General features: G+C 40.1%; 1 protein-coding gene across 1 annotated transcript in view; it reads left to right on the top strand.

Moving 5' to 3' along the window:
* Nucleotides 1-984: 984 nt before the first annotated feature.
* SLC22A23 (solute carrier family 22 member 23) overlaps nt 985-21,426 on the top strand; it is a 103,024-nt gene continuing 82,582 nt past the window's right edge. The window contains exon 1 of the mRNA XM_075213001.1: nt 985-2,671. Within this exon, the coding sequence (XP_075069102.1) occupies nt 2,138-2,671 (534 nt within the window). The 5' untranslated portion in view covers nt 985-2,137. The remainder of the gene's footprint in view (nt 2,672-21,426) is intronic.

Genomic DNA, 21,426 nt, shown 5'->3' with positions numbered 1-21,426 from the left:
TTGATGATACAAAATGTGAACTACTTTGCACAAATGACCACAAGTTGCAAAAAAACAAAAATGCAGCTATAGAGGAAACTTGAAAATTTTGTCTGACTTTAAAAAGTCTAGGTACTTAATTGTCAGAGCTTCAAATTTGGTAAAAAAATATATATATCTCTACCTCTACACATACATAGAAAATATTATGCAGTAGCATAAATAAGGTTAAAACACAAACAATAAAATGATATGGCAGCCCAGATTGCCTGATCATTACCCTAACATCATGTATAAATAATTTTAATTCATAGCTGTTGCCAGTTGTCTGTGGATAAATATTAGCAAATGTATAATTCAGTTGCAAAAATGACACAACCTACTGAAACATTAAATAATATTACATTACCATACATTCAGGAACATAAAATAGCATCAGGGGAGGGCTGGCAAATTTTAGCCCGGGGAGGCAAGACTCGACTCAGCAACCTATTGTAATGGAAAAAATGCAGGTGGCCCAGTGACCCAGCCCAAGGTAGCCCACTATGGGACCAGCCCGGGATGCCCCCCTGCCCCTGAATATCATACACGGCCCATAACATCAAAAATAGTACTCCTATATACATCTAAATAGCACTGTGAATTATAAACCTTAATCTACATGGGTGCAACATTTGCAGATACCATATTTTACACTTTATTATTATATAATAAAATGATCAATAACAGCAGCCAGCCCTAGACCATTGATGAAGTCCAGAGCACTTTCACATTACAGTAAAGAGAACAGACAATGCTATATGTTTGCCTCAGGTGGCTCAATAAGTGTCCCTGGCACTGACGACTTCAAAACTGCTCTTAAAATCAGGATCAGTAAATTAAAATTCAAAACTGAATGGTGCAGAAAGCCTATATTGTCCATATAAAAACGTATACTGCATGCCTGCTCTGCCCCCACCCTCCCTCCCTGCAACACAAAGAGGAGGTGGAGAGTGTGGATAAGGAGGTGCTGGTCCTCAGCCTGACAATCGAGTCTCCTTCTGTTCTATTGCTACCTGATGCCTCCCAGGGGAGGTCTATACCGAGGGTTGGGTCTGCAGGTTGGCTTTTGTGGAGGCTTCAATACTTCCGGGGGCGTTGATTTAGGAATGGAAAGGAACAGGGAGAGAGGGGGGAAAGAGATGTCATGCAATGCAGAAGCTGGAAGGCACTGACTGAACCGGTCGGATGATATTTTCCCCTCTAGCAGTGGGAGGAGGTGGGGATCTAGTCTATGAGCTGGCCTTTTAGGACCTGATCCTGCACCTTGGGGATCGCCACTGACACGGAGTATCCAGACGGTGTTCGGCGTCTCACTAGCCCGGACAAGTGTGTGCACAAACCTGCCAGCCCGGCCGCCTGTCACTGTTGGACGTTCCATGTCCCTGTTGGTGAGAAGGAAATAAGACGCAATATTTTCCACTGGATCTGCACATTGCCTGCGGCCGCTCACATGTGCCTAGATGGATATTTATGGCTTTTATTGACATGTATTGTGTTATCATGAGATTGCGATTTAGTCCTGCACAGATCAGCACCCTATTCATCGTTTAACATTTTGGCACTAGCAGGAGTGGGCAGCTACTGCATTGGGTACAGTGGCTCGAAGGGGTATGAATGTTTTATGTTCACATTTCTAGCATTGGATCCAGCTATATCTTATCTATAGAATATATCAGCTTCCCATAGATGTCCTCCACAGTCATCCGTAAATGACCTGTAGATCAGTATCCCATTAACCAAATCCAACTGATCAGTAAGTATTTGATTAGCACTTTAGTAACCAACATCCCATAGATCAGCACCTCCACTGATAACTCATAGCACCCAAGTGTTCAGTAACCACTGAACTTTCACCCAGGGATCAGCAGCCCACGGCTCACCCACAATCAATAACCACAGGTCAGCAGATGTTTGTGAGATCACAATAGACAGTGTTTACGGAGGGTCTCTAGCTAGACTTGTGGTTGCTAATTGCGGAGGGATTAGGAGGTCAGAAGTGTTCTCGTTAATTAGACTACAGCTCAGTGACAGCACCGATTGCAGACAGACTGTGCCCCCCTCACGATTGCATGCTGCCACTGGTAGCCTGTGGCTGCCCCGGTAAGGAGGTGGCATTATGGCAATAGACCCGGATCGTGAGTCCGGTTGGATGAGGCAACAGGAGGCCGAAGAGAATGGCTCTGTGCTGCCGTCCTGCAGCTCTGCAGTACCCGCATCCGAAGAGCTCTCTACAACCCCCGCTTCTCCGGCACACCCGGGCTCTCGGTACAGCCCTCTGCTGCTGGACTATGACGGCTCGGTGCTGCCCTTCTTGGGAGGACTGGGCAGTTACAACAAGCGGCTGGTGCTGCTCACCTGGATCCCGGCTCTGTTCCTCAGCTTCAGCCAATTCTCCGATTTCTTCCTACTGGACCAACCAGACAGGTGGTGTAAGTCAAACGGGAGCTTGTCCAACCATGGCCGTGATGTCCACTTACACATGGGGAATGACAGCTCCCCGGCTCCCGAACTGATGCTCTCATTACCGCCGCCACAACTACCCACTACTGCACCCCCCATCGTGGGCACACTGCCTCCCAACGACACATGCTTGTGCCACGAATGGACCTACCAAATCCATGCCGGACTCGTGCAAAACGTAGTGAGCAAGGTAAGCACATGAGTCCATCTCGGCTGATAAGCATTCTGCATCGGGGGAATACCTGTGCTGGAAGATATGTATATTAATGTATGTCCATATGTTGTCAAAGTACATAGGTGTTTGCTACATTCTAACCATTTAAAGGGAAATCCCTGAAAATGCGTATACAATTTAAGTTATTTTAGGAAAATTGATGCAATACTATACTCATAGATTTAAGTGTATGTTATTTTAGAATTAATATAAAAAAGATCAAGTTCTATGTACCCAAGGGTATTTGAAATACATTAACACACTGTAAAATACATGCATTTGATATGCATGGAACATGTTTCCATAGTGGGCTACCTGCATTTTTCCTTTAAAATATCCTTAATAGGCTGCTGAGCCAAATTAACCAACCCCCCCCCCTGCAAATATTTGCCAATTTGCCATTATGCATTTACAAGTGTGTTAAAACTGTGTGTGTGCTTTTTGTTAAACACCCATCTGTTTTTACAATGTGCTACCACTGAGATCCATGTAGTTTTCAATTGCATTAACTCCAGTGAGTGTAGCCTAACACATATGTGCTACTAGGGGAGAGCAGGTTGAAGTTTAGAAGCGACAACATCTGGCAATGACAACATCTGACTCATGTCAGCATCCAGCTCAGTTAGAGTATCTTAAGTTTTGAGAACTGTCACATATTTTTTATAAATTCCAAGTGCTTCTTAGCATTTGTGAGAAAAAAACATAACGGCAGAGTATTCAAAGGGGTCTATTTATTATACTCCTTTTTTCTTAAAATCCACTGAAAACAGCAGTTTTCAGGGGATAGCTGCATTTTGAAGGATCATATCAATTTATAACTAGGACATCACAGCAGATACAGGTTTCTATGAGGGCTGCTATATTTCGTGATTTAACAAGTTCTGAAAATCAAAGATTTTCGGAACTTGTGCCCAATGGCTAATGCCATCTGAAGATCCTATGGGGAGAACATTGAGGTAGAGGGATCTTTGGATCCTTCACCGCATCTTACCTATTCTCCCTTGCGGTCACTATTGCGATGGGCAGTCAGTTTGCCATAGTGACCATAGAGAAGATAGCAAATGGGTACACTTGTGTGTTCACAGGGACAACCGTTTATTGTGACTGCTGTTCCTGAAGAACAGTTTTAATAAATGGTCACGATCTTTCATTCTGTCATTGCGATAAGGACTGAAAATGATTATGTTAATAAATGTGTACCAAAGTCTACAGTGTGTGCAAATTGAGTACATTTGTAAGTCAATGGCTATATAAGCATTACATTTTTAAATGTGGATACATTGTACATATAAAACATTCCAGGACATTGTGGCCCATTGTTGAGTCCATGCACAAAGTACACTTTACTTTGGAAATATACTTCTGTGAGAAAACTCATAATTACTCATTCAAGTGACAGTTTAATGACCTGTATAAAGGCTTCTGCTTTACAAAGTAAAATAGTTCAGGCATATTGACAGATTGGACTCATACTATGTATGAAAGGTGTTCAGTGATAATTTATATTAATATGACATGACAGACACTTGCTATATTCTGTTTGGAATATAGTCTCCACTTTTGAATGAAGAGCAATGTTCTAGTGCAAGTGTAGCTCAAACTTATGAAATGCTTATTTTGTAATGTTCCATTATTTCCTTTATAAGCAAAACTGGGGATTTTGTTAAGATAAATATGTATATGATTTAGATAGCTCAGTGATGAGTTCTATAGATTTTACAGAATTGCTTGTCCACAGCAGGTTCAATTATATAAACCGGAATCCAACTTCAATTCAGTTTAATACACAATTGCTACTAATGTATGTAATATATATGTTTGTATAACCAGTGAGTTCTGATGTCGTCATAACCTCATGTATTGACTCCCATTGTCACATATATTGTAAGTTTGCGAGCAGGGCCCTCTCATCTTTTTGTCTGTGTTTCCCAGTATTGTATATGAGTGTGTTTGTCCCCAATTGTAAAGCGCTACGAAACTTGCTGGCGCCAAATAAATAAATGATGATGATTCATGACCTACATAAATGCACATGACCTGTTGTATTTATATGATCACAGAAATCATCAGTGACTTTTATATCTGTAGGAATTTACATGAAGGGGTACATTAGCCTATACGTTATAACTTTAAACATGTCCAGAGTTCGTCTCCCATCATGTCTGGCAATCTAGCCACCCACCAATCTGGTGAGCAACAGCTAAATTCTATCCATTGCTACATTGCATTATGTAATACAAATTTACAGTATACGTCCTTTAGTGAAGAATTAACAGTTGCAAATGAAATACAAGGTTATTACATGTATTGTTCTTAAGCACATACAATCTTTGAAGCATATCTAGAGGAAAAAAATGAATAAAAATAAGGACACAAGGATTGTGAGTTTAGTATATGATTTGTTGTTCCTTGAGATTAACAGCTTTGTCATCATTGCAGTGACAGATGACTTGTTTATCTTGTATACTGAGCAATTATTGAACAATACGGTGCTGTTACTTTCTTACTTTCTGAACTTTCACTGGAACATATTTGGTTCTTTTAAACATACTGATCCCTCGTGAATTACATCCAATCTTGTTAATTTGAAAATACTGCATATTTTTGTACACAAAATGTTTTTTCAAACAGTTCTAAAATCTGCCGATTTGATTTCTTTCATGCAGAGTTAATTAGTAATAAAACTGTGAAGCAGAGACCATCTTATGACCTATTTGTACATTGTGCTATTCATGGATACTTGTTTTATTCTTTGGATTATTTTTTTATAACCTTATTGTATAGTAGGATAAAGATCATTTTACTTGGATATGAAGTTGCTTTATATGCTATATTCACAATTACATGTAAATATTTCAAGAACTTATGTTTTTGGGCAAGACCATAAGCTTTCTTCCTTTGGGAAGCAATTCTCTATGCTTCATAAAGCTTATTATGGAAATGAGTTATACACAACTAGCTAACACGATTACATACTTTTTCAACATCTTAAGGGATCTATTTATTATGCTTTTTTTTTTTTTTTGCTTAAAATCCCCCAAAAATCACCTTTTTAAGTATCCTATTGATTTATTATTAGAGGATAGCAGCAGATAATAAATCAATTGGATACTGTCAGAGATATCCGCTGTGGTCCCACTGTTATCCTAAGCAATAGTCCCCGTAGGTTTCTATGAGGACTACTATTTTTCGTGAGTTATTTTATAAAATTCTGAAGCTTAAAGAGTTTCAAAACTTGTGGCCAATGGCTATCTCCATTGGCTATCTCCATTGGACAGTGGGGTTAGCCATTGAAGTCTATGGGAACAGCATTGCGGTAGAGGGATCCTCACCCCATCGTACCTGCTCTCCTCTCCGGTTGCTATTGCAAGGTGGCCACTCTGCGATAGTGACCTTAGAAGAGAAAGGAGACAGGTAACTGTTCGCCGAGAAAGCTGTTTATCGGGACTGTTGTTCCGATAGAACACTTTTAATAAAAGGTCATGATCTTTCATTCCTTATCATCGCGATAAGGAATGAAAATGATAGTACCAAAAAATGGATATTGTTAAATTCTAAATCTGTCAAGGTGTGGGAACTTAAACATGTGTTTGTAACTGTTGCAATACAAATTGCATTGTGTGCTTGTAGCCTCTTTAGTTTAATAAATGTCATTTATTATCCCACATTTTTACATAAGTCTGTTAGTGCAAACTGTTGATTTATTTATATTTCTGATATGAACTTAAAGTGAAACTAAATACCAAAATGAAACCCCTAAAGTTAAGACTCTATGGGGCCGATTCAATTCGGCCACGTTAGTCTAGGATTAACGCGGCGCTAGTACCATTACCTTTAATATGGTAATTTTAACCCGGATTTTTTCCCGGTGAATCGCTGCGTTTTGGACCGAAGTATGCCCGCCCACTTCATTAGGAAGTGGGCAGATCCGGGAGATTGCCACACTCTCCCTGGAGTCCTGGAGACTCACGCGAAATGCGGGAGTCTCCCGGACATTCCGGGAGAGTTGGCAAGTATAGTAATAGTACACAGGCCGCGTTATTCCTAGAATAATGCGGCCAAATTGAATTGGCCTCTATTAACAAGGCAGCTGTAACTTTGAATATTATAATTGGGTAATGTTCTCAATTATGTGTCTTGCATCAGTCCTGCAACCTTCACCTTAACTGACAAGGTTCTCTCACCATACTCTCTCTCCAAGTAGGTATTGTTTATGGCAGGCCTGTCCAACCTGCGGCCCAGATGTTTATGAAACTACAAGTCCCAGCATGCACTTCCAGCTATCAACAGGTTGTCTACTGGTAAAGCATGCTGGGGCTTGTAGTTTCACAACACCTGAAGGGCCGCAGGTTGGACAGGCCTGGTTTATGCCTTTTGCTCCCGATCGCAGGAGCAAGCAGAAGAAGGTGGTGTGTCATTGGCACCAATAGGTTTCATCCCTATACCTGTTTGCATGTGTGTACTGGAGTTAATAATGCTAGTAAAAGTATGCTTTTCAACGTCAGTGGGTATTTGTCCTTGTAGCAAAGAGCATTACCTGAAAGGAAGAGCTCTGCTCAAATTGTCTTATTTGTGAATGTGTGCTTTAAGCAGATAACATTAAAAATGCTGGTACATAATACATTGTGGCTAATTGGCAGCTTATTAACTCAAGCCAGTAATTTGGGAAGTGGGACTGATTGTCTCAGAAATGAGGTTTGACCTGTAGAGAAATCAAATAAATAAATATGTTCTTGAACAGAAAGATCTGTTAATGTGAATGAAGGGGTCTACATCCTACTATGTTGCATCAAAAACCGATGCTTCCATTCCTTCATATTTTGGGAGATACTTTGGCATGTCTAGACGAATCCCAGTTTTTCTGTTTTCGGATAACCTTGCGGTTCAATAGGTTTAACTGAAAGGCAAAACAACATTTAAAGTGTTGCCAATCTCATTTGACTACATGAATCACAATGACAGTATTGTGATCTAGTTAATTGTCTTCAGCTACATGTGTCTTTATACTTTTTACATGTTATCTACACAATTTTTGTTTAGATGCATTAGTAGTTTAATATAAGGCTTTTATTTTCCCTGTAAGACTAATCTGTTTATTGTTCTATAGTTTTATTATGTTCTTACGTCACAGTGGAAGTTAATACTGTTCCTTTACTATTTATTTCTAGTCCACTTTTCGCGTTTTCTTCTCACTGAACGCTTGCTTAGTATATTCTTCTTTATTCATGCAACAGAACATTTCCTATTGCTTTTTGAAAGGAGATAATGGCAAAGTTGGCAACAGTTACTGTCACTGTGAATGACTACCGTTGGCACCAGTGTTGAACAGATTTGCTTAGAAATGCCTCAGATACTGTATGTAGATTTTGCTCATTTGGTACAAATGACTTGTCACTTTGGTGCCCTCACTCTCTCAAGAGAAACAATGCAAATTTTCATCAGATTCTAATTGGTTGTTACTTTAGTCAAATATGCAGCAGACATTGGCCAACACCGGAGTCAGCCAGTCATTTATAGAACTAATGGTTTCAGGACAAATGTTTTAGAATGGCCAATATACAATTTGTAGCTCCACGATTTCATGCCTTTAAACTCTGTAATAAAGTTGAAAATTTTTTCAAAGAATACTACTACCAACCGATATTAGATGTTCAGAGCAGAAGCATTACAATTGAGGGACAACTGAGCTTTATAACACTTCAGTCATTTTAAATAAAGGATAAATATTTGAAAACACATATACTTTTACTCCACACCAAAACTGTCTCCTATGCTGTTTGAGTCCATGAAGACACAGCGGCAAATGATAATAATTTATATATATATATATATATATATATATATATATATATATATATATATATATATATATATATATATATATATATATATATATATATTATATATTATATTATATTGGCCCCTCCTACCTCCTCCATCATAGCGCAGCTTTTCTTATCTGGCTGCTCTTTACCAGTTACTCAAACTACTGCCCATATCTCAATGGGAATGATCTCCTTTTATTTCATTCCATGCATCATTTATTTAAATGATAAATTGCTGATTGGCTAATTTCCTTCTAAATGCAGCTTTATCATTGTTATAACTGTGACATTTAAAAAAGAAAACAATCTCATTGGAACTAAATTTTTGTGTGATTATTCAGGTACATGTAAAAATAGCATGAGTAGGTTTTGCATTCTGTGTGTTATTTTTCTATTTGGTTCCCATCATGCCTACGATTAGGTTTGCAGTGCTAGCTCCAACACATAACATACCTGCAGCTATGCGATTATTTCTTTTTTGGTTCCTTTTGAAGAATAAACTTTATTGTATCACTTTTCATACATGAACCAAAATCCTTTCCTTTTTTCTTCTCAAGCTTTGGGCTTTTTTTGAAAGTCTTTTTCCAGTGCCATAGGACTATTGTCTGCCTGTCACTTTCGGTGCTCCCATTCATTTTCCAAAGAGAAAGAGAGCTTTGTAGACTTTTATCTTCTTCTGAGGTATTCAATATGCTCTGAAGCCTTTGACTGTCTGGGTTATTGTTTCCCCTCTCATTTACCTTGAGTTTATAAATATGTTCACTTTTCGGACATGGACTGCTACACCTTTTTGTATGGGGGGGTGTGTGTGTGTGTGTATATGTATGTGTGTGTATATATGTATGTATATATATATTAAATGTTATTGTGGAACATGTTAGCAGTCTCCTCAATGTTAAGAATACATTTTTATTTTGGTGTGTGTAGGGTGTTGATGAAATAGTTTATATTCTGTTTGCTGATTTGTATTCCTCTGGCTTTACCCCTCCTTCCCTCCTCTACCTCCTATTATTATGAACCACCATATATTATCTCACCATTGTCTATGCTACTTACTACTCAGTCTATGCATGGAGAGTTGTGGGCTGTTAGAAAGGTAGGTGATCAGCTATAGGGATTTTATGTTTTTAGATTGTAGGGGGGGTGCAGAGTGGATGGGATGGAGGTGGTGATGGGGGCAGTACACGTTGCTGATAAGGCAACACCAGGTATAGGTGAGTGGTGGGGTTACAGCACTTTTTTTTTAATCTTTTACCTGTAGATGTGTGTGTATAATATATTTACTTTTGGGGTTTTATTTCTAGTCATGTCTCCTGTCTACCATATGTGGTATGAGCTATAATGTGTGCAGATGTGCTCTTGAGAATTTTGCTCTTTGTTTACTGATTATAAGTTCCTTCCATCACTTCTGCTATATATAGGGATAGTAATAACCACCTTTTGTTAATATTTAACAAAGTCATGCCATGGATGTTTGACAGGGCCAATAAAATGCACGTGATTACATGTGACATTAAGATTTAGATCATGTCACCCATGCAATCCGTGTATGAAGTACCGATTGTGTTGCACTAAAGGGAACATAGAAAAGAAACTGCTTTAAATATTATGATTTACAGATACTTTTTCTTAGAAACCTATAGCGAAGTGTATTTACAGTAGAAACACCTTTTAAGCATGCAAATTATCTTCATAATTTCTTCTGCATGTTATCAACTAGAAGTAATGAATTTGTATGTCTTACTTTCCAGGCATGTTTAAAACACTATAATGTGATAACACGTTCTAGTGCTGTTACACATATCGCATTGTTAGTCAGACAGGAGAAAGCTGCATGGCAACATAAGTCTGCAGGCCAATGAAATCAGTTACTAGGCAGAATAAAGGAGAAAGCTAAGCAGAGTTTTACATGGCTCCATCAGTGGATAGGTAGTGTAAATGGAAACAAAATCCAGATAATCATTATGGGGGTAGGTAATAAAGCTGAGGATGGACAAGTGGAAGGGAAAAACCTTTAGAGAACTTCAGTTACTGTAAATTATCTTTGAAGTGTTTGCACCATTTAGTGTACTTCCTCATAATTATATTTATTTATATACTTTACAGTTGTGGCTAAAAATATTGGCAATCTTGCACTTTTTTAAATAGCTTATAATTTCCTCAAAGCATAATATACAGAAGCTTTGTTGTTTACTCTCAATTTAATACTGTATGTCCTTTTAAATCAGAAAATGAAAAGAAATGGCATTGACAAAATTGACACTCTAGGTCAGTGATGGCTAACCTGTGACACTCCAGGTGTTTGTGAAACTACAAGTCCCAGCATGCTCTGCCAGCTATCAGCTAGTTATCTACTGGCAAAGCATACTGGGGCTTGTAGTTTCACAACACCTGGAGTGTCACAGGTTAGCCATCACTGCCCTAGGTCCTATTTATCAAGACTTAAACCATGCAGAAACGGCTGTTTATATCTATTCTATGGGGAAAGCATCTCAAGCGAGACCTAGACGCTCCTCCTCTCCCTACGCTAACAAAGCTAACTCTGTGCATGAGGTAACCTAAGGGCACGCATGCGCGGTAAAGACCCTGGGCCAGAACCCAGAGTTTTTAATACGAGAGTTACCACCTGGGCAGCCTCTTTACAGATGCGCTGTCCCTCCATGATTTTATAATTAATAGTCACAAAACTTCATCCCTTATTGCTTTGAAAAGTGGCCATAAGGGATGATCATTTCTATGGACATTTTGCAGTGGGTCAAAATAGACCCCTTTAATATTTGGTAGCACAGCCTTTAGTTAATATAACTGTAATCTAGCCATGGATGAACTCGCTGCACGTCTCTACTGGCAGTTTTGTCCACTCTTGTGCAAATTGATCCAGTTCTCCCAGATTTGAAGTGTGCCTTCTCCCATGTGCTGTTTTCAGATCTGTTCCCATGTGTTCTATAAGATTTAGATCTAAACTCATTTCTGGTCACTTGAGAACAGCCCAGCATCTTGTCTTGAATCATTCCTGGGTGCTTTTTGAAGTGTATTTTGGGTCATTGTCCTGCTGAAAGACCCATGACCTTCCACGGAGACCCAAGTTTCTGACCCTGGTTTCAGCATTGCACTCCAAAATGGCATGGTAATCTCCAGCATTCATGAAGCCATGCACATGTGGAAGAAACACAGTGCCAGGTGTAGCACAGCAACCCCAAAATATCCCTGAACCTCCTCCATGTAGGGAAGGTGTTCTTTTCATTTTGCTTTCTGTAAACATAGGGATGATGTCCTTTTCCAAAAAGCTCTAATTTGGTCTCATCTGCCCATAGGACATTGTTTCAGAAGGAATTTGGCTTGTTCCTGTTTATTTTGGCAAACTTCAGTTTGGGTTCTTTATATATTTTTCAGTAGTGGAGCCCTCCTGGCCTCTTGCCCGAAAAACCCTCTTTTATTGAGTTAGTGACGGATGGTGCGAGTTGAAACTGTCATACCTTGTGTCTATAGATCAGCTTGAATCAGTTTGGCAGTTGATCAAGGTACTTTCTCCACCATTCGAACAATCATGCGCTGAAATCTTCAATCAAGTTTTCTCTTTCAAGGAAGGTTGGGGTTTTAAACATCTTAATAACATAACATATGGTGGAAACTGGGATATCAAGGTCTCTGGAGATGGATTTATAGTCTATATTGTCCATGCTTGGCAGCAATCTTCAGTCTGACACCCTCAGACAATTCTCTGGCTTGCCTTCATTTCTCTGTGCTCATTGCATTACACACAGTGACACAAAGCTGGAGGATGAGTCATTTTCTCTAGTCAAGCTCATTTAATGAGTGATATTTATATTGCAGGCACCTGCTACCAACCACAGTTGAGTTCAATACCAAAGTAAAGGCGAATGACCTGCTTGAAATGTAATTATTTCTAACTACTTATAAAAGGTGCCAATAATTTTGCCTTGCCCCTGTAAGGATTTTTGTGTGGAACAAACTACTACTTAGCACATTTTTAAGCTTGTCGTGTTTTTATTCCACTGCAAACCAAACAAATACAAATGGGGAAACCAAAATATTTTTTAATTTCAACAATTTTTCTGGAAGAAATTATGCATTATTAGAAAAACCACAAGGGTGCCAATATTTTTGAACACAACTGTATGTATTTATTTTAGACACAGAGGGGCATATTCAATTAGCTTTCGGATTCGCGGTAACGCGCGTTACCGCAAAAAGTGCGCGTTCTTGCGGGTATTACGGTACCGCATTAACGCGGATTTTCATTCCCAACCCTATGGGCTGTGAACGAAAATCCACGTTATTGCGGTAACGTGTATTACGTTTCGCGGCTGTTCCAGCGCGTTACCGCGAATCCGAAAGCTAATTGAATATGCCCCAGAGTTTTTTTAGACTTTTTTAGAATTTTAACGTAATATGTAGGATACTTTTTTTTAGTAAGCTTTTATAGGTAAAAGAAGGCCCAATTCAATAGATCTTGAAATAACCTATTACTTAATTTGTGCAAAACTCCCGCCATATAAATGCATCTTAATATTATGTTTGAACCAGGGTATTTTTTTTTTGTTTGCTTGTTACTTTTTCAAAAGAGTATGTCTTGGAACTTTTCCAAACAAATATACTTTAGAGTTGAAGTTAAGTTTGTTCTTATTACTTGTTCTGCCCTTTGTCCTCCTAGCAACTGCTGCTGTTTACCTTCCCCGCCTAGCTATACACAGGTGTGGTAAGGGGTTAAATAATTCTACTTGAACCAATATAATCCCTGGTGAAATCTCCATGAAAGTCATTTGGGCTTTTCTGTCTGAAGAGCTAGCAGAAAACTCATTGTTCAGAGTAATAATATCCATCTATTTGATAAAGAAACCCAAAGTGCTACAGTGGAGTTTTATGTTACATATATATCGGGGCTCCATGTTTCCACCATCGTTCAGTGAGAACAAGCCCAGGCTGACTAGCACTGAGGATGAGTGAGGAGTTTGGGGGAGTTTTTAATAACAATTAAAATGTATTTGCTGGATCTTCTCTCCCATTCATATCAATAGGCATTCTGACTATAGTGCACATGTGGGTAAGGCCATTGAAATGAATAAGAAACGTGTCAAGATCTTTAAAACAAATCCCCAGTTTTAAATTGAGTGTAATTGCCACAATCAGATTATCTGGCCTATTAATTCACAATTTTATTATGGTGATTTTGGGTGAATTGAAACTGCTGAACAAAATTGCCCTTTACTATATTACCTCCCTAATAATGGCTCCTTGAATACTCGAAATTTGGATTGAGTGCGTATGTGCGACCTCCACATTTGACATTTGTTCTCCATATGGCACAACCAGTTCACAACTTCAATCCTTAAAAAATACTCTGAGGCGTGGTAGCAAACGCCTGTCTGCCAGTTTTTATTTTTTATTTTTTTTTCATAATTTATAATTATAATTTTTTTTTATTATAGCTTTGTCAGGTGTATTTTTTTTTTATTTCCTTTTGCCTGTTCCCCTCACATACACCAACAATTTTTTTTTTTAAAATTTGAATTTAATGGTGCATATATAAATATTTGTCATACAATTAATCAAACAATAGAAACATGTAATTGAAATGGGAATATGGCATACTGCTGCCTGGATACCTTTCCTAACTTTATATTTCAATCCACAAATACCTGGCATGTCACTTATGTGACAACCACAGTTATTATTACAAAGCATTCTATTGTACATCAGCGTTTTTCTGATTTATACCACTGTCATACTGCCGCCCCAGCAATATCCCGGGTTTTTGAAGCCGGGTTTTTGCAGGGGCTCGGAGCGTCCGAGCTCAGAAACACCATTCATACTGCACCTCGGACCCGGGAATTTCCCGGGTTGACCCCATTCATACTGCACAAGTCTGTGCCCTGGCAATTTGTGGGAGTCATCACCAGAGCACTTTTGATTGGCTGACAGCTGGTATATGAAAAAAAAAAAAAAATTCCCTCTCTCTCCCTCTCTCTCCCTCTCTCTCCCTCTCTCTCCCTCTCTCTCCCTCTCTCTCCCTCTCTCTCCCTCTCTCTCCCTCTCTCTCCCTCTCTCTCCCTCTCTCTCCCTCTCTCTCCCCTATGCAAAAACCCGGGTTGCACCATTCATAGTGCAGGCAACCCGGGTCCGACCCGGGAATTACCCCTCGATAAATCCAGGGTTGAAGACCCGGGTTTTTAGACCCGGGATTTTTCACTTGTACCATTCATACTGCACCAAGACCCGGGTCGTTTGAGCTCGCCCCGGGATTTTGGTGCAGTATCAATGGGGTATAAGTTAAAATACAGTTTTTGAAGCAGACTATTTACATCACTAGAAGGATTTGTTTTTTCCCCCCTTTTATATATCTGTATCCTGGGGACTCTTATTATTAGCTTCTGATGGCACCAAGGTCCACTAGCTCAATCCAATCTGTATTTTATAATTACCTTTGCCAGAAGCATGGGTTGTATTCTGAAATTAGAGCAGCAACATGGACTACAGCCAAACAGTAAGATCACTCATGGCTGACTAGTTAAGCTGTTGGGATAATACTGCTAAGTAATGTGCTGTGCTCCCTTTGTGACAGAAGAGGGGAAATTACTCTAAGGGCCACACGCGGTTCTTGGGCACCTTGTTGCCCTTCACTGTGGTATTAAAATTCCTTTTTCTGTCACCATAGTTTGTTTGTTTAGACTGTGTTTCGGTTACCTAGCAGTGTTAAATTCCCAACTAGATTAGCACATTATTATTTATTTCTATTGCTGGTCGTACTTATTCAGAAACTTGACGTTCATGGCTATTAGGTGCTACCACAGCACAATTTAAAATGACCAACGTTCCAAAAGAATATTTTGGAGGAACTACAGTTCTCAACTTGTTTTCAGTGCAGTAATATCGCACCCAAAACATAGAATAGTAACAAGTCGTAAATTGCAGTTTTACAATAAAAAATACTAAGGAGCAGATTCTTTTCAGCTCGAGGTGCCGACGGACATCCCTGCAATTCTGGGGAGATCCTAGTTTCAAAATTAAAGTTTAATAGGGACTATTATACTCAATCTCATTTTAGGAGGAGTAGTACCTAGAAAATAAGAGCTATCATAAATTTAAATTGTAATTACTTGCTACAAGAACACTAATATAAATGGCAAAGTCCAAGTTTCAAGCTTAAGATGTAAGTGGGAGTACCAGCATTCACTTAGACTTGGCATACACCCCTCCTTTCCATGCAGCACTTGTATGAGTCCATTCTCCTTACTCTGACCTATGTTGTTGAGATCAGACTAGCTCTCCAGAACCTTACTGAGGATATTTTGCGGTCTGGGAGGTTCACAAGGCCTCAATCTGAGGTAGGTTGATTAGTATCACTACAGCCAGAAAGAAAAAGGCTCAGGCAAGGACTGTGTATCTAGAATCTCTGTTCAACACCCTCACCACAAACCACCAGCTGCACCCCAAGAAACTTGCTTGTAGCTTAATTTTCAAAGGGCAGTTGAACGCCATTCCCTCAGAAAAGGCAGCTAGTGGTCTGAAATGGCTCCAGCATTAGTTTTACAACAAGTGCGACAAAGACTTGATTCTAAATGCGAAACTGTATCACAAACATTATAATCGGCTTTTTGCAGCCACCTTTAATGCAATGTATGAGACTCTTAAGCAGGATCTGTGAGCCAGTGGCATAAGTTATTTGTCTTATGGATATGGTCTTCAACTCCTTTATCTATTTCAGACCCTAGCAGTTAAGGTTTCATATGATTACTTTCACATGCTTCAGTGGCTGATCACTGGCTTCATGTGGGTATGTAGAAGCAAAGGACCGAATGGAGTTCCTTCATTTCAGAGATGACAGCCCAGGTGTTCCATAGCTCCAAAAATTCTGCTTAGCTGGACTTCTGGAGCAAATGCGCTTCTCTGCAGGCATGACAATTTGGTTAGATCTAGAGTCCACAGCTCTAAAGATAGTCACGTTGTCTACAATCCTGTGGCTTCACAGACGTCCAAGACCAACATTCTTAAAATTTAACACTACCATTACCTTTTTTTTTATTGGTTATTACGAGGTACAAAGGTGAAAATAAGTCGGCAGGTGCTGAGGCACAGTGGTTGTCAACAAGACAGTATTAAAAGACATGAATTAAGTCTATACAATTGAGGTATCAATGTATACCAAGGGATAGCTTTATATCGAAGTTTGTAGGGGTAAGACGTACAATGTAGTGGTTGATGGGGGAGCAGGGGTAAAAAAAGGATGTGGGGTTAGTTAGCATATGCGAGAGTGGAGGAGCGATGGTGATCAGCGATGACTCTCTAATGTTGTGAGAGCGGTTGGGGAGAGTGTAGCAAATGGGAATATGTTGTGGTTAAAGGAGGGGTAGCTCCGTAGTGAGTGGTCCATGTCACCAGACCACCTGGAAGGTAGTAGGGGTAGTGTGCATTTTGGCTATTATGCAATAAGTTTCCCAGACATTTTGAATAGTACTGGAAAGAGAAGGTGAGAGGTGTTTTTTCCAGTGCGCGGCAATGAGGCTTGTTGCTGCATTTATTATATGACTGATCAATTTTTTGCGAGGGGTATCGGAGAGATAATGGGTAACAGTGTGTAGAATGCTGAGGGCGGCATGTTGACATCAGTGATGGTTAATATGAGTTAGTGGATTTCCTGCCAGTAAAGTCGTATTTATGGCAGGTCCACTGTATGTGCAGCAGAATGCCTCTCTGACCGCAGGCTCGCCAGCAGAGATCCGAGGAATTGGGGCAAACTGAGCAAATGCAGGTGGGGACCCAGCACCATCTAGAAAAAAAAAATCTTGTGAGCGTTCTCCTTGACTCAAATTAATATTGACATTTTAGCCAGTTTGAGTCAAATTTTAGCCCATTCTTTCGAGTCCAGTACCTCCTCTGCGTCGCGCTCCCACGCCAATTCGTGGGGGTCCTTTGTGGGTTGATTTTGTTGGAGCAAACCTGATATATGATGGAAATAAGGCCCTTGGTTAAAAAATAACTGCAGCAGAGGGTCTCCAGCATAGAGCATTTCTCAGAAACTAAGGGGAGCTTGAGGGAATTAAAGTAGTGACAGAGCTGGAGGAATTGGTAAAATACCTGTTTGGGGAGTTGCAGTGTATTGCTGAGGGCTGTGAAAGTGGGAAAAAACTCACATGGGGGTCAGGTCTCGTACAAAGATACCATTACTTTTTCATGTCATGTCTGGGATTTGGAAAGAGCAACTTCAAACAAGATTCGCTATACAAAGCATCCGTCACTCTCTGCATAGGCTCAGAGTGCACATGTATATTTCTGAACTTCTATGTATGTGTGAACTGTATTCGAGTTCACTGCTGCAGAAGCAAGTTTTAAACCTTTCCTTAAAATATGTAACTGTTATTTATTCAGTTTTGTTACTTGGGTTAAATATAGCTATCGCCACCCTCTTCTGTCTGTAATCCTTCTGCGTTTTATTCCCCCTTTTGTAATCCTATTTTTTTTGTCCTTTTTTTTTCCCCTCTTGAGCCACTTAGTGTTCCCCATTCCTGTATTCTAAAACAATGTTCCTGATTGTTATAGTGTTCCTTAACTTCTCTTTACAGGGAAAAATATATTACCTGTTTGGTAATCTGACCAGGAGTCCCTTCTTTTGAGGTTGGGAGGTGTATGTTCCTTTCTATTCTCTCTAGGTGGGTAGGGTATGCTGGGCCTGATTAAGGGTTCAGGCCGCCAGGCCCAGCGCTCCCATTAGGCAAGGTTAGGCACTTGCCTAGGGCGCCGGGCTCTGGAGGGCGCCACAGAATTCTAAAATACTTTAAAACTGTGCGGCGACCGCTGACCATACCTGTCACGGCCGCCGCACTGCATTCAGATGGACGGGGAGGGGGGGGGGGGAGGCTATTTTGTCACCACCGCCGCCTCTCTGCTCCGTCTCCCCCCCTCCACTTACTAGTGTCAGTGAGTGGAGGGGAGGAGACGGAGCAGAGAGGCGGCGGTGGTGAGACAAGGTAAGGAGAGGAGGGAGAAGGGAGGAGGGCGGCGATTTTTGCGGGGGCGGCGCTTTTTAAAAAATGCCTAGGGCGCCGTGGACCCTAGCACCGGCCCTGCAGGCCGCTCTAAGCTAACATGCTCTTAGTGCCCCCTCGCCTTCCACGCTAGGCTAATATGCAGTAGGTAAAAACAAACGTGTTCTTAATTAAAATCTGGCTTTCTTTACTACCCACTGCACTTGGCTTTTTAAATGGGTCACGGCAATCTTAGTTTTCATTAATATCGGAACTGTATAGCAGAACGGAGGTATGAATGTGAAGAGGGAATGGACTGTCATGCCTGCGCCTGTCACCATTCTTGTCGCTCATACTCCCGCAAAGATGACTCATAGTTCTCTGTATTAACCATGGCAGTACCTTAAGATTAAAAGCTTACAAAATGTTTCTTTCATTCAATTATTTTATATAGAGTTAGAATGTTTTTCTTTATAGTGCTATCCTCTAGAGGAATACCTTTATTGATCGTCCATAGTGCATTCTACCGTTGCATGAGGTATGGGATCCATCTAATTCCCCTGGTCTGTCTATACACACTGGTAGTGGCCTAAAGCATGGTCCTTTTTAGTGTAATTATCATCTCCATTTTACATGCTGGGGTTCCATAATGGCTAGTTGTGACAGGATAGACCTCCTATGCCACCCTGTCTGTGTTGCTGGGGACCATCTGGGCTTGCCTTGCCACCGCCCCCTTTTTGTTATCTCAAATTGCTCTCCTCTAAATGCAGTAGGAGGGGCTTCCTGCTACCACCACTAGGCTCCTTTGCTGGCACATAGAACCACTTCCTTCTGGATAACTCTTACTGCTAGTGTACCCCCTTGCTGGGCACCTGGGCTGGGTCACCTAACCTCTTCCTTTAGATCTGGGCTGCTGTGGATAGTTCCCCCTGGCCTATCACACTGGCCAGAGCTGCAGGGTAGTAGGCAGAGTGTTGGTACTGGATGCTGGGTCCAAACCTCAGAACGGCAGGATAACTGATTAGATTGATCTAATCTGTAGGTCACAGGAATTGCGTAGGTAAGTGGGCGTCAAAGCAGGATCTTGAAGCAAGGAATTTTTATTAGCTCAAGTAGCCCTTATAAGGACAGTTACACGCCAGTTTGTGGTACTAGCAATCTTTCCAGAAGTTACAGATGGAATGATACTTTACATGGTAAAACAGAGCTCTTTTTATACAGATTCTGCCACCCAAGTTGGAAGTGGGTAACCCAGCCCCCTGTTCCCTGCTAACACCGCAATGTCTGAGATATTATATTCTATAATTGGCATCAGAATGCAATATGTTCTCTAACCTTGGAGTTAACGCAATTTAACTTAGGATATCACAGGTTAATGTGAATTTTGTAAGTTGCATGCTTCCTGAGTCTACATTGTTCAGAGAGGTTCTAACATACAGGAAGAAAATCTACAGAAGACTGAAAGGTAACGACCTCCTGCTGTGCCTTCAAACTGAAAAAGTGTTGGTCACTGAGATGAAAAGATCTAATTAACATGAGATTATCGGCTTTCAGGTAATCTCATGTGCAGAAAACACATTTCCTCCAGAAGAGTTACAAAACTAAATCATGAAATACTGTCTCAGAAATCAATACATTTCCCCATACATAATTCATATCAATACAAAAATTGTTACTTTGCAATTAGTTAACTTGTGGCATTTTGCTATTAATGTAAATACATTTATGCAATAAGTTATTTATAAGTGATCCAGCCACACTAGTGTACATAATCTTTCCATTCATGTGAGGCCTCTTTTGTGATTTACATCCCTGTTTCCCTTTCCATTCATTTGCCTTAAAATAGGAATCCAAACCAACTTCAAAATTACCTTTGGTTTTTAATCCAATTCCTTTGTATAGCTAGTCTATATTCCTCCTTATCCTGCTCCAGTTTTCATTGTTTACATTCGATTATCATTTTCGCCTCCTAACTTAAGGACCCTTACCACTGGTCAGGGACAGATTTTATTTCTAGTGATCGCATATTCACTAGCATTTTGCACTTGCAGTTGGGAGAATTTGTATTGTGGCACAAGTTTTTCAACACAGTCTGCTCTTTTTTACATATTCATTGCAATTCAATACATTGGGGTCAATGGAGTGCCCTCCATGGACTCCACTCACCGCAAGTGCAAGCCACACATCACTCGTTTGATATGTGGCATTTATACCATGTAACGCCACACCAGTGAGTAAAAAAGGCTGCATTTTCTCTAATTTCTGTAACATTTGTGTTTAGTAACATCAGGGGGTAAATGTATCAATCTGCGGGTTCTTCAACACCCGCGTGTTCAGCCTCTTTCGCGATTAAATTTCAAGCGGCGCTGCATTGTAAAGGGAAGTTAACCCTTTACAATGCAGCGCCGCTTGAAATTTAATCGCGAAAGAGGCTGAACACGCGGGTGTTGAAGAACCCGCAGATTGATACATTTACCCCCAGATGCTTTTAATAATCCTCATCTGTAATCTGCACCAGTGTGGACCCTAAATGTACAGACTGAAAGCCTCACTGGATTGTTATTCTATTGATTTGATGGTGCCATTAGCATTAAACATCAGTGTTTTCTCCCTAAAGATCTAAGTTAGTATTAATCAATATTTGTTCTAGCAGTTTTGGGTATTGTTATATGACTAAAGTTCTGTTCAATAATATGGGTATATGAGGGATTCAGGTTGCGGTTTTCTTAACCCCTTCTAAGTGATGACATGATTTTTGCTTATTTGCCTGTATGTATTTTTTTTCTTAAATACTATTGCTTTCCTGGCTGTTTGTTATAGGCCTTGCTTTATACAGGCAAAAAAAAAAATGTTGTGGAAAATACAGCACATTCTTGTAAACTATATATATCAGCCACTTCTGTTTGTGCGTTTTGTCACCTTT

Source organism: Mixophyes fleayi, chromosome 5 (assembly GCF_038048845.1).
Source record: "Mixophyes fleayi isolate aMixFle1 chromosome 5, aMixFle1.hap1, whole genome shotgun sequence".
Taxonomy (NCBI): Eukaryota; Metazoa; Chordata; class Amphibia; order Anura; family Limnodynastidae; genus Mixophyes; species Mixophyes fleayi.
The sequence above is the reverse complement of the archived record's forward strand: the minus strand, read 5'-3'. Positions and strand labels throughout refer to the sequence as shown.